Consider the following 24,807-nt stretch of genomic DNA (forward strand, 5'->3'; position numbering starts at 1 on the left):
ATAATTTCTTTCTTTAGTGGAAACATTTACTTTACATATAAGTAAATTTTTAACAAGTCTTTTTATGGTCTATAACAAGTTGCGAAGAAAAGTGAGCAAAAGAGGCACTTTTTACATGGACGATACATATTTTCCAACAGATTCTGAGGCTTTGACCTGTACACTCTTAAAAGCATCACTTTTTTAAAGTATTAAACTGCATAAAATTGCCTCAAACAGCATAATGCATGCTTTCTCACCTTCAAGGACTTGAGTCTCAGTAATGAGAGCCTGCCTACACATCGAAGCCTTAAAACATTTCTTTGTTTTGTGTGTCCATCGCAAACACCAAATGACTTCTCCACTTACAGATCAGAACCCACCCTGCAAACATACCTGCACTGGACCTTTACAGTCCCACTTAGGGCTAGCCTAAGGTACCCCAGCAGGCTGCCAGCACAGGTCCCCTGAGAATTAGCTAAATGTTGGCTCCTTAGCACTGGCCCTGCACTGGCAGCCCTCACTTAGCCCTCAGGAAACCCACATAGGGCCCACACTATTTATCTATATTATAGATAAATAGTGAGGGGTGCCCAACCTTGGTCCTGGAGATCTACCTTCCTGCAGATTTCAGTTCCAACCCTGATCAAACACACCTGAACCAACTACTGTAATTTGGATCTAAAGTTTAAAGTTGGTAGTCAAAGGGATTTCAAAACAATGGGTTTATTAAAAACAAAATAGAAAACAAATAAATTCAGGTTATTACAGCAACATATCATTAAAAAATATAAATACAAAAAAGGACAAAAAACAAAAGAAAGTGCATGCAAAGCAATGTAAGATTGTAGGATTTCGTCATGTGAAAGTCTTATCTGTATCACAAACAATGTCAGTAGCTGAAGTTGGCTGATGGCAAATTAATAATCCATTTAAAACATGCCACAGCTCTCAAACACCAGACTCTTCCTAACCAGTAACAGTCAAAAATAGTCCAGACTATGGTCCCACGTCGAAAATAACTTTTAAATCCATATTCAAACTGGACCATGATGTGGAAACCTCATTAATAAAGAGTCCTTCTAAAATGCATACAAATACACTATCTTAAACTATTAGCATCAATCCAAACATTGGCCATGCATACATGTACCATCTCTGCAAAAAAAACTTAGCAATGTACACTTTTAAACAGAAAAAATAACAGCTCCTTTAGACTGGGCTTGAAATGACTCATTTCCCACCAAGGACACAGCACAATCTGTTCAGCAGGTGACCCACTCTGGCTACTGCTGATTGTTATTGCTAACTCCCTCTACCCACATAATTTTAACCCACCTTGCTTTTAAGGAAACCCAAAACACCCTAGGAGAAAAACTGCCCTCAAACTAAACCTCAAATATGGCTCATGAGATCTACTTTCCTGCAGAGTTTAGCTCCAACTTTGATCAAACTCACCCACCTGTTTTTTTGATGATGATGTGACATACAGCCAAGTATGGTGACCCATACTCAGAATTCATGCTCTGCATTCAACCCATCCAAAGTGTACACACACAGCAGTGAACACACACACACTGTGAACACACACCCGGAGCAGTGGGCAGACATTTTGAAATGATCCTTCTGAAAAGGTCTCTTTTGGTTTTAGCCATTACAGTTCAATTGAGTGGCTAAAGAATGTCCAGTCAATGTTTGTATTCTCCTATTTGCATTATAGGGCTGCCTACACAAAACCTACATGGGCCCAAACGATACAAAAGTTTATTTGGGCCCAAATGGGCTGGCCCACACTGGGCCATCATGGGATTTATGTGGGCAGTCCACTAGAGTGAGCCCAAAGCTGTGGGCCCCACCTGGTAGGGTTGCCACCTTCAATACAGAAAAATAAGGGACGCCTGGGGGGGACACCTCGATGACCAAAGGTCTGATGACGTGCCAGTGGTGGTAAATCACAACTTAAAACATGTTTCCACAAAAATATTAATTGCTAATGAACTTTAGTAATTGTATAAATTTAAAATTAAATGTATGCATTTAGCAAACGCTTTTGTCCAAAGCGACTTACAGTGCATTCAGGCTATACATTTTTACTTATCATGTGTTCCCGGGGAATCTAACCCCCAACCTTGGGCTTGATAGCACAATGCTCTACCAATTGAGCTACAGGAAAAAATAAGGTATTAAACACATAAGGTAGTGAAACCACATAATAAATAACCGATCTATAAACATTTCTAAACATTTCTTTTAAAACACGCAATTTTTTTTTTATTATTATTGGTAAGTTAATCTATTTTATATAGTCTTTTCTATATAATTATATAGTATAATTCTATAATTCTACAGTAGCCTATTGAAGAATGAAATCACTTAAATTAGTTAAGTTGTTTATTTGCTTCACATAGGCACTGTATTTTTATTATTAAATATATCTCTCTTATCACTTATTAAAATAATGTTTATGTGTCTGACTGTACACCTTAAGCGTCATTAGTTAATTAACATTAACTAATAATGAACTGCACTTATACAGCAACTGTTCATCCTTCTTCATGTTCATTTCTAAATTTAATAATACTTGTAATGCGCTGTGAACTAACATGAACAAACAATGAACAGCTTTATTTCTATTAACTAACATGAACAAAGATTAATAAATACTGTAACAAATGTATTACTTACTCATTGTTAGTTCATGTTAGTTAATACACTAATGTTTAATAAATGAACCTTATTATAAAGTGTATGAATGTTGTTCTCCCGAGGCATGCTGTCGCACATCTGACAAGCCACCGTGCGCAACAGAGAACCCTCGCCCACAAATTGTGCTTGATAGTTATTTCCGCTGACACTTTCCAGCCAAGTATTTGATTCCTCCCACTCTCGTCGGTACTTTTGCGTCTGCTTTCGTTTCAGCCTCCACCATTCTTTCAAATCGACTCTCTGCCAAGAGACCCACCCTCCTCTGACTCTGATTGGCTGTGAACCTGAAACAAACCAATCAATCCACCGATGGCAGCAAGTATTACCCAATCAGGCTGAACAGGACGAGTCTTCACAGAATGCTTGTGGGATGATTTGCATGAGATGCTGCATTGAAGACAACTCCGAAAATACGGGACAAACCCCGTCCCGTACTGATTCAAAACAGGACGCGCTATTTTATTCTCAAATACGGGACGATTCCGTATTTTAAGGGACGGGTGGCAACCCTACCACCTGGACAAGCTCACAAGGACATGTTTCCAGAGCAGCTGATGATCTTTTAACCAGAACTATGGCTGCATCACAACTAACCAAAAAGCTGTGTCCTGGGGACCCACTGCTCTGAACATTTTGTAGATCTTTCTTATCAGACACACTAAGTTTAATTAATGAGCTGATTATCTAAATTTTAATCAGAAGGGAAACAAATGTGCAGAGCCTGATTGAAAGTCCCTGCTTTAAAGCACATCTCCTGCAAGCATCCTCAACCTGAAGCACAGCAGAACTTACTAGTTTTGCTAGCCACGTTAATATATATATATATATATATATATATATATATATATATATATATCGAGACAGAGAGAGTTAGATTATACTTTGTCAATATACAAAGTACAAGTACAGAGCTAATGAAATACAGTTAGCATCTAACCAGAAGTGCAAGAATATGGTGTTTTGTATACATGTAAGTACAGTATATCATTGACTTGATTGCAAATGATTGCACAGATACTATTAAAACTGAACTGAGCTGCATGATGACGCCTAACCTGATTTTACCAAGTGAGACATGTTCCTGGGACAACATCGTTGTTGACCCTGGAACAACATTGTGATTAACCAATCAGATTTGAAGAACCAGTTTATAGATTTTGTGAAGTTTATGCTTAAAATCAGTGTTTGGTGCTTGTACATCAGTGTCATTCATCTATAATTTCCTCTGATTTTAGGGATTACTCATGGTTAAGGTTAGGTTTAGGTGTAGGGATATGGTTAAGAATATATTTTTGGAGTAAAATGTTGTTCCAGGGTCAACAAAATATGTTGACCTAGGAACACATAGGACTTGGCAAAATCAGGACGTGCGCATGATGACATCACTGAATTCAATGATGAGCTGCCTTTAACTGTCATTTTGCATTACTGACACACTGTTTTCCTAATTAATGTTGTTCAGTTGCTTTGACACAATCTGTTTTGTTTAAAGAACTATATAAAGGTGACTTGACAATATTAAGGAGAGCGTGTACAGAATATAAATAGGAACGCAATGTAGGATTATATGCACATTATGAACCACAGTAACGTAAGAACAGTGGTAATAAAAACAGTTGGTTGAGTGTACAATAGTATTGTTAAACAATGTATTCTATGCAAAATATCAGTAGTGCAATAATACTTTTATACTTTTAGTGCAAATTTGTGTATGTAAAGTACTGTGACCAGTGCAGTAAGAGAGCAGGTGCATGTTTAATTGGTGTTGTGGAGTTCAGGGTCATGGTCTTGGGGAAGAAGCTGGGTAAATGGAAGGAGGGTAAAAAGTCCATTCACAAGGCAGTGCTTGTGATTAAATGTACTCAACTGTATAGCCTGTATTTTATTTTTTGACTCGGATCTGTTTCGTGTTTTATTTTATTGTTAAAATTTATGACGATTTTTATATGAGGTGCCAGCCTGGTAGCTACTCCAGACAATTTTTTATCATTTAAAATAAATCGTCCCAAAGCAATGTAATAAAATATTTTATCCACTCATAGGAACCCTATCATATCCTGTTTATTCTGCTGTATTATGTTATCTATTCCAATGACCCTTAATCGACCAGCTAAGCAGGTGAAACAACATATATTCAAATTTTCATGAAATACATCTCAAATTTATAATGTCTTCTGAATACAATAGTGCTATACATTCAAAGATATCATAAGTACAACCATTCCAAACATATCAGAAAAATGCTTCTCCACTGAAATGCAATTCATATGCAAGTTCATAACTCCCAGTCCATTCAACATGCATGTACTTTAGAAATGTGATTTGCACTCATGTATTGGTCATACCTAGAATCTGCAAATGCTGAACTTACAACGTTCATGGTGTGAATTGCTAAACATGTTAAAAAATGTCCATTAAGCATATGTAGTTCGACATAGTATCCAGTTCCAAATAAAGAAAACAAAACCCACCTCAAACACAAACAAGTCAAGTACAATTAGCACAAGAATAAATATCAACTGTTTTAAGAACAAACAACAACAAAAAGTTGCACTTACACTTTCCCTAGCATGCTTGGTGTACTTCAATCTCTGTTTTAAATCGTTAACGGCATAATTTCTCTCCAAACACATCATCAGCGGGAGAATCAAACACTCCCAAAACGACTTCAGCGACACACTCAAATCTCTCCAAATACATTATCAGCAGGAGAACCAAGCACTCCAAAGACTTCATCAGTAGATTCAATGGAAGATTCAAACACTCATATGCCCCGTTTCCACCGCAGGAACTTTACCCAGGAACTAAGAACTTTGGCCTGGTACTCTGTGTGTTTCCACCGCAGGAACCAGGAACTAAATAAAGTTCCGGTTAAAAAAATGCCCCTCAGAAAGTCCCTGCTGGCGAGGTGGTACTTTTTCAAAGTTCCTGAACTTTCGGGGGCGGGACTTGGGCGCTAAACATGCTGATTGGTTGAGTTCACGCAGCATTGGTTGAGTTCAACCACCATTTATTCGGATCAACATTTTCAAAATATTACTGTTACGGAGTCATGAAATTTAATTTTAAAAGTATTTCAGGCGAGAATGTAGTTGTTTAAAACTCAACTCTTTGGTTTATTTATAAAGACAGCACCTAATTAAAAAAGTGTTTCGCCGATCTCAGACACGGTGAGCTCCACTCGATCAGCGAGAGCTCAGTGATCATCTATCCTACGAGAAGCAGCCTCACCTCGGCTAGGCCTTCTGATGTGTGCCGCTGGCTCTGATGTCTCTTTAGTGGTTAAACATAAGATGTCATTCAGCTGCGGGTTAAATCTAACAGGTTTTCTTTGGTCTGTATTCAATTTATCTATATGTTAAAATAAAAAAGGCAAATCTATATAATATTTCGTTTCATTGTAATGGCTATTTATATTTATATTTATATTTATACGAAGTACATTTCTGCAGCTGTTATTACGTTTAACTTAAATGAAAATGAAAGGAAGCAGTGGTATTTGATATCCTATTTCGTTTTATTGTAAATATACAGAGAGGAAAATTGCAGTAGCCAAAGCGAGCTGACTGAAGTTATGAAGTACGCTGCTGTTTGCAGATTTACCGGACTTGCGCCGTCGCGGACATCACACTCCCGAGTCGAATGAGCAAAATCTGAGCTACCGAGGATGAACGTCCAAAATCAGCGCACTTTGTTTTGAGAAACGCGCGCAGACCTACGTCACCAGTCTAATCTTCCCGGTACTTTACACCGCGGTGGAAACGCAGAAAGCAACAGGTCTGGGGGGAAAAAGTTCCTGGGAAAAAAAGTTCCTTGTACAAATGTTCCGGGTAATTTCGGTGGAAACGCGGCAATAGTTCAGCTTCAGCATCAAAGTACCATTTTGGGAAGTTGTGGCCTAGTGGTTAGAGAGTTTGACTCCTAACCCACAAATCCTGTCGCTCTAAACCAGTGGATCTCAACCTGCGGTACGTCTTGAAATCACACGCTGCCCACCATGCCGAACACACACACACACAAAAAAAACTTTACGTTTTACAACTTATTTTAGTTTTTACATAGGGAAAAACACATAGGGTACAAACGAGAAGTCGGAGCAGTGGAGAAGATTGCTGGACATTCGGCATCAACTTTCGGTTTGCCCCGCAACTCACTTGAAGATGCTCAGCCCGTCTTTTTTTTCCCTATTCTCCCAAAACAGCTTATACTACTGTCTCAGCTATTATAATAGTTCAGTTTTGTATGTTTGAAGCAGTTTTTAACAGGCCTAACAGGCCAGCACAGAGAGAGTTGATCATAGCCTATGTTTAATCAGTTTAGCCTTCTCAAATCATCACGAATTGTGTAAAATAAAATCTAAAGATATAAAACAGTTCAAGCATGTAACGATGTTTTAACGTTAAACCCAGATACATGTGCGCTATTATCGAATATTTTGTAGTGTAAGATAAAGCATGCTTTTTTGGGACATATAGGTGCCAGCGCGATGATAATATAAAATAAAGAAATATAAAATAAAGAAAACAAACATGCTTTCTGCCGTCTTGTCTTGAACAGGAGAGCTTACAAAAATAAACCGAAACTCATCGAATACATGCCTCACATACACGATAAATATATCTATAGAAAGCTTTAAATACTACTTAACGAAATAATAAAAACAAACAACAAAAAATCTCAATACAATCATAATCCGTTTAGGAGGCGCGTCTAATGAGGAGATGACGAGTCAGGCAACTTCATCCTTGGGACACAGACTCAGAAAACACTAGTTTATCAGTAAATAATTCAAATATATTTTACTATTTACCTCTGTCACATTCATGTTAATTTTTCCAGTGCTTTGGGACATCTTTTGAACTCAGTTTGAACGCAGAACTGTTTATCTGCGCTGATAGACTATTTGATGAATTTGGATCAGCATAGGCTACATTTGTGAACGCACCTTTTCTGCAATGTGCGTCTTACAGACTGCAATTTACAATCGCAACTTCAGTGTGCTATTAATCCTTTCAAGCATATTTTCACTAAATTGGTCAGCTCCCGAAAGCTTAGGGTGTTTTATTAATGGTGAGTATAATTATTCAAACCAGTCGTCTATTACGATGTCTCTGTAACAAAAGCAGTTGCATGAATACTAAAGTTTGAAACCAAAAATGAAACCTTCAACAGAAATACTGAACACGTATTACCCTCCGTGTTTAAAAATACAAGTGAAGCTGTTTAGAGATTAATGACGTCAAAGAATTTACCGGTATTTTGGAATGGATGTCTTCTAAAAAGAAGGAATGTCGTTGACTGTGTAAACAGCGCATTTTTGAATTTACCTGTAAAGTCGTTCCGGTAAGTTTACGGAAATTTACTGGTATTACTGTGTGAAGGAGGCTAATGGGTAATAATTAAATGTTTATTTTTGATGTATGCATTTCATTCTATGCTTTTAAAAAGTAAAAAAAAAAAAAAATTCTGAAAAGGAAACTTAGTTGTTCATTTTAAGAAACCAAGAAGCCTTATTTTCCCTTGCATAATTAATATTGCACTTTAATTAAGCAAAAACACATTTTATCCGATTACTCGATTTATCGGTGGAATTTTTGGTAGAATACTCGATTACTAAAATATTCGATAGCTACAGCCCTAATTTAGATATATATGAAATTGCAGCAAGCACACTGCTACCCGACACATTGGTAGGTCTACAATATTAGCCTAATGTAAGTTCACACAGGCTTATCGCCATGTTATTTTGTAGTGGATGACTTAACACGCTATGGTATTAAAACGGTCCTGATACCCCCATTTCCCCTGGTTTGGAGTGTGATGTTCAGATCCTAGCACTTCTGTCAGTTCGGTTTCGGTTCATTGTCGGGATTCAGACATTCATGCTACATGTTTTGTCTTTGTTGTGAGCACACATAATAACAATCTCTCACCATGCAGTCTTGTCTTATGCCTTTTTGTTTTCTTGTGTTTGGTTTAGCATACGGCTTGTGAGTGGTCTCATTGACCATGTGTTCTTGTGTTTGTTTTATGTGAACAGATGGCTTTTTGTTTGTTTCTAAATGCAATGTTTTTTCTCTCTATTGTTGAACTCTCTTGTTACCTGATCTTTTGATAATTTGTCCACCTGTCCTCCTTTGCTATCCTCACTGTTTGGTTTCCTATTTATCCTTCCCTTGTGTTTTCAGTCCTGTGAGAATTTGTTGTCTTTAACACCCTTGTGTCCAGGTTCCTGCCCTATTCCTTAGGGATAGTTTTGTTTCTTTTTTAGAAATGTAATAAAACTTATTATTGCTCTGTGCTTGAGTCCTCACCTCATCCCTTAGCTCAAACCTGACAAAAAGAGCCTACATGTGTAAATTGAATGTTTCTTAGTAAAAAGTACAAAAAGACAAAAGCATAGGATTTTTGAATCTAAATCATAGGTTTAGAGATGGGGAAATTTGCACTTATGTGAACCTAGTTGGGGAAATTCTAAAATAAGTCCCAGACTACAGTTCTAGAAAGATCAATCTCATGTTTGGAACATTTCTGTGTGATAATCCAAACAAGAGCAGAAAGAAGAAAGTTCACAAAGAGTTTTAATAAACAGTCCCTCCAGAAAAACGTGATTATGCGATCACGTGATTTAACGCATAATCAGCCAAGGGCCGCATATTTATGCAGGGGTCGCATTTTTTCAAATACGCCGCGCTTTTGCCGCATAAATTGCCAATTTCATGAAGCAAAATATGCGGAGGTAGCATGATTTCATAATAATAATAATTTTCGTTGCAAAAAAGTCACATATATCTTAGCAGAAAGTTGAAAAATTTTGCGTTTACTTCACACAAATAAATCGCCATTATTTTCCAATGGGAGCCTTATGAAGTGATGTAATTGCACGACGTGAACATCATCTGTGAAGCCCGCGGTGAAACCAGGATGCAAATCATTCTCATCTGCCAACAAAAACAAGCGCAAAAGACCCCGCGAAGCAGTTACCCGGTGTGTTACATGACAGTGGGGGCAAATTATTTTGAGAGAGGGATGAGGATGAGGATGGCGAATGATAGGCCAGTGATAAAGGCTACGCAGTTAGATTTCATTATCACAGTGGACTGTTGTAGTTACATTCAGAAGTTGATGCACCTCTACAGTTGTAAGATTGTACTTTTTTGTTACAGAATAGTACCTAAACCTTACAGTTGTAAGTAGCCTATATCAGTAGTATGTAAAATAGTTTACGTTGCAGTAAGAGATTGCACTATGCAATTCCTGTAAAACAGCATTTGTATATTTGTGTGTATATTTTATTTGTATTCATTTTTACAGAAGTTGCTGAATATTCCTTTTGTAAAGCTAAATAACTTGTTTGACTCAATGTTTTGTAAGTTGGAGCCATGTGTTAATTAAGGTCTGAAATAAAACAGAAGAATCAGAATCAGAATGAGCTTTATTGCCAGGTATGTTTACACATACAAGGAATTTGTTTTCCGCAGTACAACAGAATGACAGCGACAGAACATAAAACACATAATAAAAGAATAAAAAATACAAATAAGTAGATAGTGAATGACAATATACAAATGACAATTGTAGGCAGGTATATTACAAAATGCAGTTATGTATGTACATATATATTATGTGCAAAATTTAAGTGTATACTAAGTGTGTTAGATAAAAAAAAGTGTATGTGTATATAAATATAAAGTGTAGTGTGTTCGCCGTTATTATCAGCTCTTCATAAGATGGATTGCCTGAGGGAAGAAACTGGTCCTGTGTCTGGTTGTTCTAGTGCTCAGTGCTCTGTAGCGTCGACCAGATGGCAACAGTTCAAAGAGGGAGTGTGTGAACTTAACAGAACAGAATGAGAACTTAAATATTATGTGATTTAGTATGCTTGCTCATCATAGGAAGTCATAAGAAATGACTCATTACAGTAAGGTAGTAGCCTAGTGAGAACAGGGTGTTGGGGGGGGGGTCACCTTTTTTTTCTCTTTTTCATCAAACCGCAGTTTTTGCAAGTTCCCACAATTTCATTGCATAAGATTGCAAAAATATCCAGCATATTCCATCGCATTTTTTAAGAAAACCTGCCGCAAAATCAAGGATTTTTGCCCACAACAATCAAATAAAATATCTGCGTTTTTCTGGAGGGACTGAATAAAAAGGGGAAACAAAGCTACACATTACCATGAACAAGATCAAACATAGAACAAAGGGAGGCTAAAATACACAGACAAGTTAATCAAATGGAACTGACATATGTGCATACTAATTAGAAACTATATAAACTAATAACTAAAGAGAATGCAGGCAAACAGACAGGGAAAACGACAAAAAACTGAATCATATGGAATATAACTGTGACAACATTGGCATCAGATGATGAAGAGTCTTGTTGTTATGGTACTCGGGTTTCCAACAATTCTGTATGAGCTGTGACGTCCCATATATATGGCTTTTTTCATGTGTCCCATGCAATTTATTTCTGACAGAGCAAAACAGAATGTTGTGTCTGAAAGTTACTCTGTAAATTGTTGTTTATTGTACATTTGCGATACTGCAGATATAAAAAAAGAAAAGAAAACGGTACTCTTGTTTGTGTGATAGGCTAAGTATACCATAGGCATATCTATGTTATGAAAACAAAAACTTTATTTAACATTATTTAAAATAATTTTAATAACATTTCTTCCACACTATGTGTAATGGCAGTTGGATGAGAGAGAGTGCTCAAAACTCATCAGATGATTGCATAATTTAGTGGAACATTCATATGGTAATATACCATCATCCTCTGTAAAGACATGAGGTGTGAACATTTGAGAATTTGTCATTATCTTTTTAAATGTGTCAATGAGAAGCATGGCAGAATCTTTTCCCGTTTCTTGACAGCTAACCTCTGACTGATACAACAGCAACAGTGGTGACTTGAGAATGACCACAGACACCTGTCATCATCTAATCACAGCCACCCTTATGCCGAATACATTAAGTAAATCAGAAAATGCAACATAACTGTTCAAGGAAGGCTGAGGCATCCTGCCAGCTGGTCGCTTCTGCCTCACAGCAAGTGGTGCTCGCACTAAAACTAATTCCGTCCTTGTTTTGACTTCAATAAATCAGTTTTGGCAAATACAAACAACGTGATTATTTTTAATGAGTTTTTCTTATTATATTTGAGTCCCAATAAGATGGACCATAGCAGTAAATGTCTTTCTGATGTCTCTGTGTTTCTGATGTGTCTTTATGGTTTTGCCCTTTTTAGGGTTAACAAACCCTTCTTTTTTACTTTTTTATGTTTCATAAAAGCATAAAGTAAAGTTCATGACTAATTTAATTTCTTTAACACAGTCAGATGTTAGCAATGCAGTTAGCACATTAATTCAGTTTGGCATTACAGATTTATTCTGTGCAATTTTTTTAAATAAAACACATAAAAGGACACATAAAAATTTCATTTATCAGCGGACTACTGATCACTATGGACTACTGATGTGAATATAATTTTATATATATCTTTCTTTCTTTCTTTCTTTCTTCTGTTTGGCAGTGGCTGCTCCTGACCTCCTTGATCCTAAAACAGCCACTCACAACTCCAAACCACGCCTGTCGTTCTCAGCTCAGCCTGTGCTGCTGAAGTCTCCAGATGACTTTGAGCCTCGTGTGACTGTTATGCGCTGGAAAACAGTGCTGAGCGTCTTCCTGCTAGTGGTACTGTACTTGATCGTCGGAGCAACTGTGTTTAAAGAGCTGGAGCAGCCTCATGAAATGTCCCAGAAACTGGCCATCCTGGTGGAAAAACTGGAATTCCTTGAGCAGCATCCATGTGTCAACTCATCAGACCTGGAAAACTTAGTAAAGGTGAAACAGCTGAAAGGCACACAAACTAATTATTGGACAAAACACATTTTGGGCTACTTGAGTTACACATTTTAGGTTTATTATTTATCTATCCCAAATGTCCGGTTATATTGAATTGATGCCATGGGCTCATTTTACTTATTATTTTCATTTTTAAAATAAGAATTTGATTTAATTTCACTGTTGAATGTAACATTTACTGGCCTGTCTGATCCTGGGCTGGGTTTCCATCTTAAACCAAAGGATTACGGAAAACAGCCCTGTTCAGTTTATGACAACTTATGTTGTAAAAGAAAGAAAACACTTTTTCACTGGAGAAGCTTTGCCTTCTGTTATAGACCCAAACAGGGCCATACCATAGCCCAGTCAGGTGTGCCGTGGAAAACCAAACTCTCTATTATATTATTGTTTTAAATCACTGACATTGGTCTTCATTGTGTCTGTCTGAGGGTTTTACAAATATGTAACCAATGAAAAGCATTCAAAAGAGCTTGTCAAACTGTCAGGGAAACCTTGTAACTTCATCTTGCCTCCATTCAGAATGAAGTGCCGTGAAGCGCACAGCTTGGTGACAGATCTCAGTTTGTTCGCAATGCAAGGGTTAATAATCACTGATGTTTGAATTAGTATAGTGTCTTCTTCACTAAAACACTATGTCTCGTAAAGGCTAATGTTTTTGTGTGTGTGTGTGTGTGTGTGTGTTTGAAGAGCAGAGAATAGCTTTTGCAGTCTAGTTGTAGCCTATATAGGCTATTTTGTAGGCTACATTTTAAATATCCCGTGCATATAATGCTTCATCATGAGTAATGTATATCATGAGATTTTGGCCAAGTGTATTAAACAAGAAAAACGAAGTGCCCATATACAGTAGAAACAATATATGTTTTAACCTATAAGTTGATGAAAGTGTAGGCTATAATGTGATGCACTTGCTGCCTCAGATGCGGCCGTTATAATGACAGAGAAAACACAGATCTCTGTCATTTGCTGGTCAAAAACTTTAATTGAGCTTGATTTTCATAACATGTTTTTTTTTTTTTTTTTTAATGCTTAGTAATTTATGACACTGCCATACCCTATGGTTTTGTAAAACCCCACCACTGGGCCCAAAAATGAAAACATGGAGAAGTATGGTGAAAGGAAGAACACAACTGAAGCTTTTTCCCCCTTCCAAAATGGTGAAGTTGGAGATCTGGAAATATTCTGGATTCCAAACAAATGCAAGTGGATTATTTGTTGAAGAAAATTCCACTTTGTGTAAGACACTTGGATAGAAAGTTGCACTGAAACAAAGGATAACCTCAAACATTTTTGCTAGAATTGAAATTAAATGAATTTACAATCGTAAGAGGGGGTTTCTCCTCAACCGCAACCAATGTGCAGCATCCACCTGAATGATACAACGGCAGCTATAGTACAACGACAGCAGTGCAGTCACCACAAACCAGCTACAGGTGGAGAGGAGAGAGAAAGACACAATTCAATGCAAGGGGATTATAAGGAGGCCATGATTGACATGGGCCAGTGGAGGGAATTTGGCCAGGTCACTCAGGCTATACCCCTACACAAAAAAGTGCCATGGGATATTTTAGTGTTCACAGAGAGTCAGGAATTTGATTTAACATCTCATCCGAAGGACTGTCTTTACAATTATCCAGTACAAATCAGGACGATAAATTTTCCACTAATCTATTTTCCACCTATTTAAATATTAAATAGACATGGCTCTTAGAAACAATTCACTGAGTGACTACTAAGACGCCAAAATAAAGTAAAATGTACATGTAATCTGCAGCTTGATTGCATGTACAGCAATTGAGCTAAAACTCAAGCTAAAACTCAACTAACTGTGCTAAAGTTTGCGTTTTGCATTTAAAATACTTAATAATACTAAGTTGTGTAATTAATAATGGCAGTGTGGCCAAGTAACGATATCAATATCAAGTTCAAGTTCAGTGTACATGACACTGAATGAACTGTTTTATTTGTAAATATGTGGGTAATGCTATATTATATTTATACAATCCATGAAAAAATGCAATACAATACTGTTGTCATACTGATAAAAAAAACAATTATTTTGGTAATAATCTGTAATTAAGTAATGTCAGTAATGACACTCTAAATATCAAGACATTTATCTAATGTGTGTCTGGCTCAGGGCTGGACATTATGACCAAAATGTATATTACAATATATTTCAACATTTCGGTCGATATAATATTTTAGAAAAAAAACATGAAAATAAGTTAATGTTCAGCTTTTTTGTATTTAGCCTTTATACAAACAATAATTGTGAAATCACTGTCAAATAAACGTCTCAGTCTCACCTAATTAATATGAAAACTTCAAACTATAGGCTAATATACAATACCAGTCAAAAGTTTTTGAACAGTAAGATTTTAAATGTTTTTAAAAACTCTTCTGCTCACCAAGCCTGCATTTATTTGATCCAAAATACAGCGAGAACAGTAACATTTGAAATATTTTTACTATTTAAAATAACGTCTCGGTTACGTATGGTAACCCTCAATCCCTGAAGGAGGGAACAGAGACGCCACGTCGGTGACCTCACTGTGTGAGATTGGATAACACTGGGATAACGTACCCGGTCCGCTTGGAGCCGGGACGCTGCGGAAGCCCCATCCTTCCCGAAGGAGGTCTCGGAGGCAAATACACATATAGCATCCGTTTAGGAGTATACGGAGAAATTTGAGGTGATTAAAACCCTCTTGGGAAGGCAGAAGTCTGCCGGGGAAACACGGGCTCTAAGGCTATACCGTGGACTATACACATACGAGTACCGCTTAGGTCTCAATATGGAACCCAGCCTTCCATGGTTCTCACGGATTCATCATGAAGGCCTGGCGTTGGACGTTCCGCCACGTCCAGCTGCCTAGGGTGTTGGAGGATCTCAACAGGGTCTACAGTACGGACACTCTGGATCAGTTTTAGCAAGCCGACACTAACTGGGGCCTCTCAGTGCCACTACCCGTTTGTTTGAGGTGAGAACACAGGAGGATACCGGCTCTACACAAAGGCTATAGAACCTAGCAAACATGTTAGGGGTCGCCCAGCCCGCAGTTCTACAAATATCTGTCAGCGAAGCGCCACGAGCCAGCGCCCAGGAGGATGCAACACTTCTAGTTGAGTGAGCTTGCAACCTGAACGGGCAGGGCACATCCTGAGCCTGATAAGCCAGGGTTATGGCATCCACAATCCAGTGAGCCATCGTCTGCTTAGAGACATCTTTCTGCCGGCCTCTGTAACAGACAAAGAGCTGGTCTGAGGTCCTGAAGCTTTGCGTCCGGTCCACGTAGCACCTTAATGCTCGGAAAGGACAAAGCAAAGCCAGGGCTGGGTCTGCCTCCTCCAGGGGCAGCGCTTGCAGGTTCACCACTTGGTCTTTGAAGGGTGTAGTGGGAACCTTGGGCACGTAGCCAGGCCGGGATCTCAGGATTACCTGGGAGTCAGCCGGCCCGAACTTTAGGCACGAATCGTTGACCGAAAATGCATGCAGGTCCCCTACCCTCTTGATGGAGGCCAGTGCAAGCAGGAGCAGAGTTTTCAATGAAAGAAACTTTAGCTCAACTGAATGCAAAGGCTCGAATGGGCCCTGCTGTAGTGATTTAAGCACTAGAGACAGGTCCCAAGAGGGTATACAGGGGGGCCGGGATGGATTTAACCTCCTGGCTCCTCTAAGGAACCTGATGATGAGGTCATGCTTACCCAAAGACTTCCCATTCACTGGGTCATGGTACGCAGCAAGAGCAGCAACCTGTACTTTGAGGGTGGAGGGAGACAGCCTTCGCTCCAATCCTTGCTGCAGAAAGGATAGCACGACCGCAATCGGGCATCTTCGGGGGTCTTCTCGGCGAGAAGAACACCACTCAACGAACAGGTTCCACTTTAAGGCATAGGCGTGTCTCGTAGACCGTGCTCTTGCCGAAGTGATGGTGTTAACTACCTCTTGGGGTAGGTCACCTAGAACCTCCGCGTCCCGTCCAGGGACCAAACATGGAGTTTCCAAAGGTCTGGACGCGGGTGCCAAATGGTGCCCCGTCTCTGAGTCAGTAAATCCCTCCTCAGAGGAACCGGCCAAGAATGGGCTGTCGAGAGGAGCACTAGTTCGGGGAACCAGGTCCGAGTAGGCCAATATGGCGCTACTAGCAAGACTTGCTCCTCGTCCTCCCGGACTTTGCACAATGTCTGTGAGAGAAGGCTCACTGGGGGAAACGCATACTTGTATAGGTCCCGTGGCCAGCTGTGTGCCAGTGCGTCCGAGAGTTCCCTCGGTCAAGGAGTAGAAAACCTGGCAGTGAGAGGTCTCTGGAGCAGCAAACAGGTCTACCTGAGCGGCTCTGAACCGCCTCCAAATCAGCTGGACCGTCAGGGGATGGAGTCGCCATTCTCCCGGGAGCATTGCTCAAGACAGCTCATCGGCTGTACGACTGAGCAGGCCTGCAATGTGAACAGCACTAAGTGACCTCAGAACATTCTGACTCCAAAGGAGGAGGTGGCGGGCGAGTTGCGAGATGCGATGAGAGCGCAGACCACCTTGGCGGTTGATATACGCAACAGTCGCAGTGTTGTCCAATCGGACCAGCACAGGCTTGCCTCGTAAGAGACCTTTGAGACGGTTCAAGGCAAGGTGCGTTGCTAACAACTCTAGGCAATTGATGTGCCACTGCAGCTGTGGGCCCGTCCAAACCCCTGAGACTGCATGCCCATTGTACATGGCCCCCAGGCGGTGGTGGAGGCATGCGTGTAAACCACAGCATGCCTGGAGATCTGCTCTAGGGGCACCCCTGCCCAGAGGAATGCAATATCTGACCACGGAGTGAGGGTTTGGCAACAGGCCGGTGTAACTTGGACCCGGTGAGTGCCGCGCTTCCTCGCCCACCTCGGGACTCGGCCATAAAGCCAGTGCTGGAGCGGTCTCATATGTAATAGGCCAAGCGGTGTAAGTGCCGCTGTGGCCACCATATGCCCCAGTAGCTAAGCTTACAGCACCTGGTATTCCCAGGAGGTCTCCTATCCAAGTACTAACCAGGCCCAAACCTGCTTAGCTTCCGAGATCAGACAAGATCAGGCATAGCCAGGTTGGTATGGCCGTAAGCTCTGGGTAGCGCTGACCAGGCGCCTAAGAACAGTACAAGCAGGACCAGTGGAACCACAGCCGTACCCGCAGTGGGGCAGCGAGGTGGAACACAGGGACCCAGCTTGTGAGCAGGCCGGAGTGTGGTGCGAGTGTGGGGTGCAGGGCTCACCTGGTTCCACGGGTTGGCAGAGGGTGCGTGAGTAGGGCCTTTGTTGGCGCTCTCGAACCACCCGCTGCTGCCATCTGGCGAAGGAGGAGGATGAGTGAGGTCCGGTGCTTGGCCGTCACCCGTTGCCACGTAACGACCGCACCCAGAAACGCACTTGTGAAACGGCATCCTTATAAGGACGATCCGTCGTCTTTACAAAGACGCACCCGTGAAGCTCTTTTAGAGAAATTTGCTCTTTAGGAAATGCTCTTTTAGTGCTGAGGTGCACAGGGGAATTGGCCGCTTGCAACATGACGGGGTAGTGCAACCTGAAGTGTGCAATCCACTCGACACAGGAACGACCGCCGCTGAAGCGCCGTCTCGCCAACACACGAAGCTTCCGAGAGCGTGCTGAACTCGTAGTTCACAGCAGACACAGTTGAGCAAAGCGATACTAATGCTCGGCTCCGAAACGAAAAGCTGGTATGCATTGCACCTGCTGCCCTCTTATACTCATGTAGTGATCAGCGGCAGCTGGATGCAATAATTGCATGCCAATGTGCATTGGCTCGTTTAGTTTACACTCAAGTAGATTGGTCTATCAAAACGATATACCATATTCCATATTCGTCGGTCACCGACGTGGCGTCGAGAGTGACCGACTGAAAGGGAACTGTTTTATATTTGGAAATATTTTAAAATGTAATTTTTTTCCTGTGATTTCAAAGATATATTTTTAGTATCATTACTCCAGTCACATGATCCTTCGAAATCAATCTTATATTATAATTTGCTACTCATAAAAAATTTATTATTATGTTGAAAACAGTTGAGTAGAATTGTTCAGGTTTCTTTGATGAATAGAAAGTTCAGAAGAACAGAATTTATCTGAAATAGAAATTGTAACATTATAAATGTCTTTTGATCAATCCAATTTTGAGCATCCTTGCTAAATTAAAAATATATATATATAATTTTCTTTCCAAAAAAAAAAAAAAAATAAGAAAAGGAAGAAATCATACGAACTCCAAGCTTTTAAATGGAATAGTGTAAAATGTTACAAAAGCTAATATTTGGATCTTTATATTCATCAAAGATCCTGAAAAAAATGCACTCAACTGTTTTAAATATTAATAATCACCAAATCAGCATATCAGAATGATTTCTGGGTCATGTGACACTGAAGACTGAAGTAAAGATGTTGAAAATTCAGTTTTGATCTTGGGAATAAACTATATTGTAAAATAGAACAGTTATTTTAAATGGTAAAAATATTTCAAAATTAAACTGTTTTTGCTGTACTTTGGATAAAGTAAATGCTGAAGAAGAAGACAAAAAAAAAAAACGTTTATGTGCATATAGTGCTGGTTCATCTTTGGCTGAAGTCAGTGATCAGCCAAGGATCAAAGAAGCATTCCGGCATCAGGCTGCATATGAACCCTAATATAACTGAGTCGAAGAAATCAGTCAGACCATAGCAAATTGCATTGCTAAGAACATGATGGAAAACTGACGGAAACTACATTTCCACTTTTCAAATTTCCCACATAGAAGTATAGCCAAACATAACAGTCTAAAAGTTTAAAAGCGTGTGGCCTAAGGCAAATGGTATGGGCCACAAAAGTGGAAAAACTTCAGAAGTGTCGAAGTCGTCATCTGATTTGTTGAATTGAACAGGATTTCTGGGAGATGTGTGTGTCGCATTCTTTAATTTTACATCTGGAAACAAAGATACCGTGGTGCTAAACTTCCTCACGAGAGAAGAAAGCCATAGTGTTAACAATTGTGAAGACAAGCGCTTATCAAGATCAGCTAAATACTGGATTTTCATAAATATTTAAAATTCGCAGCAAAAACTTTTACTTTACACATGTTTGTTATAGTGGCACCATTTCCACACCTCGAAACATGACGATGAATGAACGATCTGTGATTGGTTGTTTGACATGTCAGGGCGGGCGGGCCTTGGTCAATGAGCAAACCAGCACAGCCTATCGTCCTCTGAAAGGAAGTGCCAAAGCTCGGCCACCCTGCTCACATCCACAAGGCAACATAGGAAGAATAAAAGGGTGAAGGCAGCAGCACCCTGGAGACAAAGGCAGAAGCTATACCTTTCCTGTGCCATCAATAAAATGAGTCAAATGCATGCACCGATTGAGATGAAGTGGTGGTATTTGCATACTGAAGAACAACAGCTCAGTTCCTCTGCATACGTGAAAGATGTGTTCCCTCAGAGAGTGTATTTAGTTCCAGTCAAAAGGTTATTAAACCTTTATTAAGAGGACAACTCTGAAATTTCCAACGTATTTTTTTTATGATCAGAAAAGACCCCAAGATAAAAATCAGCAAATATCATGTTATGAGATATTTCATATTTTCACATGCCTGATGATCACATTCAATGACATAACAACAATTACTGGAAATATAAACTTGAAATGTGTGGATGCTTCCACGATTGCTCCTAAGACAAGGCCCCTCGTCCTCGCATTTACCTTTGCCCAAATTATCTTCATCAGAGTGGTACTTTATGTGACATTGTATTGGCCTTTCCCTCTTTGATGCTGAGAGACAGGTTACTAGATTCAATAAAGAAACTCTCCATGTGTAGCAATGCAAAAAACACTCACAATGTCTGTGCTGAATGTAATTTGCATATTGTAATTGTGGGTCGATGAGTACAGTATTTTAGAGGAAGCATCAGTGCCATTTCAGGGGTGATTGCACTTGCTTAAACCAGTCTGTGGGTGGTTAGTATAATAAGAGTATTTTGCTTGTGCTAAAATAAAAAATTACATTAAAAAAATTAATTGTTCCTCTGATAGATGCAACAGCCAAATCTACTGTGGCTTTGTTTTGTAGCTATTTTCATTGGACTTCAGACATCAGTGTGCAAGGAAAGGGGGATAAGATAAGTCATTTATGTCTTAAGGTGTTTCCTTTATACAGCACTTGGGTTTAAGTCTTATTTCCATTTGTTGAGTCTAAGAAAGCTCACAGATCTGTTCGTGTTCTAGTCACACACAAACCTCACAGACGTTTCAGTCCTTGCTTAAGTGTGCTGCTGATTGCTACTTGAAACAGCGCACATGAGGCTCTTTGCCATTCAGATAATAGATCACATTTGTCACAGTGGAGCTCTCCGTGACCCTGATCACTTCCATCATCCAGCAGTGTACCTAACGGCTCAATCACAGATCTCAATCTTTCTTTCTTGCTTTCTTTCTTGCTTTCACATAAGCTAGCATTGACTGCAAGAGGCTTTACTTTCCATGATGCTGGTGGAGTGATCGATGAAGAGATAATTACAAGAGATAGGTGTAAATATGTATAAAAGAATAAGCTCATTATTTCTGTAATTTCAATTGATGCAAGTAGTCTATTAATCATTAAATATTTTAATATCTCATACACTGAGGCAGAAACAGTTTTACTTTGAAATGTGTGTCAACATATGAATATTTTTGGAATATGTGTAATAATAGAAACCTTTTTCTCTTATCACAGCAAGTGGTGTCAGCGTTACGAGCAGGAGTGAACCCTTCAGGAAACTCATCCAATCAGAGCAGTTTATGGGATCTCAGCAACTCCTTCTTCTTCGCTGGAACAGTTATTACAACCATAGGTAGTAAAAGACACATACAGTACATGCAGTACATGAGCCATCACCAAGAGGCTGCAATCTTTTCTTTAAGAACACTGTGATGATGTCAAGCAGTGGATGCAAGCAGACAGATGGAGCCAAGTGCTCAAAAGCATTAACAGTTAAAAATGTTACATTTATGTCAGAGAAATAGATTGTTTATTGCCCACAGCGGAAGAGCAGCTAACAGATTGCCTAGCGCATGCATGGCAATTAAACATGCACTTTATAAAGCACTCGACTTTCTTGGAAAAGAATGCTGTTATCCTCTGGACTCATATTTCTCCTCTTCTTCAAGTGCTTTTAGTGACGAGATTAGGTTGTTTTTGTACCTGATGTTATATGATGATCTTCTTTAGCACTATTCATTTCAATTCTTATAATCGAACGTCAGAAATTTCGTGATTTATTTTTAAATGTGATGTGGTTGCATGCGTCACATACACATATGTCTAATAAAATAAAAACAAACCCATGAAAATGAGCAGTAAAATCTAGACTGATGCTGATGTTAAAATGGCCAGTCTTAGCGTTTTTTTTTTTTTTTTTTTTTTACCTCTCCTTACTAAATTACATTTTTTCATTGGATACTATCCATAGTGAAAGTTTCAGCATGCAGAAGACCAGTGTGGAAATGGTAGCTCAGGTAGCCCAAAAAAACACACGAGGAGCAGCACTGGGATAATACAATATCAGCAATCACAGTCATTTTGGACGGGATTCAATTTCTCAGAAGACCATTGAGTTTTTGCCCAAAAAACTGTAGGTAATTTGGCTCTGGATTTTTTCAGAGGTTGTGTGAGGAAAAACACAGACTCACAAATCACAAAGTGGGTCTGTAAAACACAAATTTCTCTAAGGTTCCTGTCTGAATAGGGATTTTGGCTGAGGAGTCTTATAAACCCACACAAGGGTATATCCAGGACAGAACAGGCAGGAGCACATGTAGGGACATAAAAGACCAGACCAGGAAACACAGGACAGACTGGGACTAAATTGGGGGTGCTAATGAGGGACAGACAAGTGAGGAGAATCAACTAATGAAGACACAGGTGTACTGACTAACATAATCAGACATGGGGAAAAACTGGGTCACAGAACACATGAGGAATGAAAACAGTCCAGGGGTGTGACATTACTGCTCACGCAGGGGACAGCTGAAAACTGATCATATTTAAGGTATCTTATGAACATTTACAGTAAAGACAAAGTGAGCAAAAGCACTGCAGTATGACAACTCTGTCTGGAACCCATAACGTCAAGCAAGCAATGTTTGATTTAGTCTTATAGTTTTTGAAAGAATATATTGTAAAATTAAATAAATTGCACATTATAAAAGGTCCATGAACTGGACTGAATGTTGGCATTTTTGGCTATATTTCATGAACTGAGTGTCATAGAAAGACTTGTCAGCTCATGCTCTTGAGAGCCCACATCCACTTATGTATTCCTACCTATTTTTTCCTGTCATCATATCATATTTGATTTCTTTAAAATATTCTGTTTCCAAGTATGATGGCTGTAGTACAGCACACAGCGATGGAGTAAAATAACAAACATAGTCTTAAAGGGATAGTTCACCCAAAAAATAAATTCTGTCATTATTTACTCATCCTCATGTGGTTCCAAACTCATAAGACATTCATTTTTCTATGGAACACACATTAGGATATTTTTGATGCATTCTAAGTGCTCTCTCACCATCCATAGACAACAATGTTATTAACACAATCAACATCCAGAAACATAGGAAGGAGACTGTTAAAATAATCAATGTGACATCAGGGGTTCAACTGTCATTTGCTAAGCTACAAAAATACTTTTTGTATGCATAGAAAACAGAAATAATGACTTCATTCAACAATTCGTCTACTCTGCATCACCCTGGAGCCATTTTGGAGAGTATCCATTGAAGGATAACAGTGTATGGTGTTCTGTGTCTGCAGCAATGTACACGGTTACATCATTTATGATTTGATTTGAATGAAAACAGCATTTCCACCAGGAGCAGCTGACACCGAACAGCATACTTTTTGTTTAGTGGATACTCTCCAAAATGGCGCTAAGGTGACTATCCCTTTAAGTACATCCACAAAGAACTCTCAGGAGATTGTAGGAGAAATGTAACCACTTCCAACATTCAAACACAAATGAAATTAGTTTAAATACACAGATTATGATTACCTGAAACAGAACGTGTGTGAACTAACTAGGAACTAAGGACGGAAAAACATGACCGAGCAAAGAAAACTCAACCAAAACAGAATATAACCCCAACAGCACGTTGTTGCTGTGGTTTTATTATTTACTTTAATAAATATTATAATTACATTAGTTAATACTTAATAATTCAAATGTATTATTTTGAAACTGTTGCTATAATGATATTCTCTTCAATTTAATTATAGACATTTAAATAATAAGAATTATGTAGTGTAATTCAGATGTATTATTAAATGTAATAAAAAATAAATACAACACAATGTAAATTTTTGGTTTAGTGTTTTACATTACCCAAAACTGACAATTGACAGTTGAGATATTTATTGTACCCCGGGGTGTTTCTTTCCTCAAGTAGTGAGTCCTCTTATCCCAGTAGTTTGGCAGGATTGCTTCCTTTTGTGATTTTTACAAATGTTTTGATTTATGTCCCCTTATAATATATTGGATGAAATATCATCCAGTACATGCCAGTCATCTCTAAATATCCTATGTTGTTTCAAAATATTTTGTAATTTTGTGAATGACAATCTGTTGTCTATAATCCTTTAGAAAAACACAATATACTCATGAGACTCAGATTCTCTGAATGCATGCATAGTTGCGGTGTTCATACTGCTGTGTTCAATCACAAGTAAAATGGAACATTTTTTTGCACATGATTGACTTTTAAGTAAGGTATAGTGTACGTCCAGTGGGTTGTTATTGCAAAATCGTTCTTGCATCACTTTGAATTATTCTGCCATCATACTGCATATAATATGGCTACTTGTCACATGAGTAAATATTTAGACATGAAATATTGATTTCTGATTTGGAAAAGAAAAAGTTCCTAACAAACTGCTTTGAGTTTAGACAAAGTTCAGATAAGGCAGATATTTAAGGTGTAATGTACAGTTGTATCATTATTTACACAGCTTATCACCACATTAATAACATAAAACATAAAATGTTATTTGATAAAAAGACACTTTAAAATCTTACCCATTTATTATCTTAAATAAATGTGTATAAAACATTTAGTTTTTGGAAATTTTCTTTGTGTTTTTCATCACTTCTTTTATTTATTCACAATATAGATTTTAATCATCACATCTCACCTTATCACATCAACTTACATAATTGCAATAAACAGCTTGTGTGTGTGTGTGTGTGCGTGTG

At 38.8% G+C, this 24,807-nt stretch overlaps 1 protein-coding gene and 1 non-coding gene across 5 annotated transcripts in view; one reads left to right on the forward strand and one right to left on the reverse strand.

Annotated features, from left to right (window-relative positions):
* kcnk2b (potassium channel, subfamily K, member 2b) overlaps window positions 1-24,807 on the forward strand; it is a 55,718-nt gene that overhangs the window by 4,166 nt on the left and 26,745 nt on the right. For all 4 annotated transcript variants that reach the window (XR_003294703.1, XR_003294701.1, XR_003294702.1 and 1 more), the window contains exons 2-3: window positions 12,224-12,534; window positions 21,291-21,408. Coding sequence is in view for 1 of the 4 variants with exons in the window: in XM_026291640.1 (XP_026147425.1) it covers window positions 12,224-12,534; window positions 21,291-21,408 (429 nt within the window). In the remaining 3 variants the exon portion in view is untranslated. The remainder of the gene's footprint in view (window positions 1-12,223; window positions 12,535-21,290; window positions 21,409-24,807) is intronic.
* Window positions 17,536-17,654, reverse strand: LOC113037964 (5S ribosomal RNA). Its single transcript, XR_003274711.1, has one exon. It is a non-coding gene; the product is annotated as a 5S ribosomal RNA (ribosomal RNA).

This window comes from Carassius auratus, chromosome 20 (genome assembly GCF_003368295.1).
Source record: "Carassius auratus strain Wakin chromosome 20, ASM336829v1, whole genome shotgun sequence".
NCBI classification, from domain to species: Eukaryota; Metazoa; Chordata; class Actinopteri; order Cypriniformes; family Cyprinidae; genus Carassius; species Carassius auratus.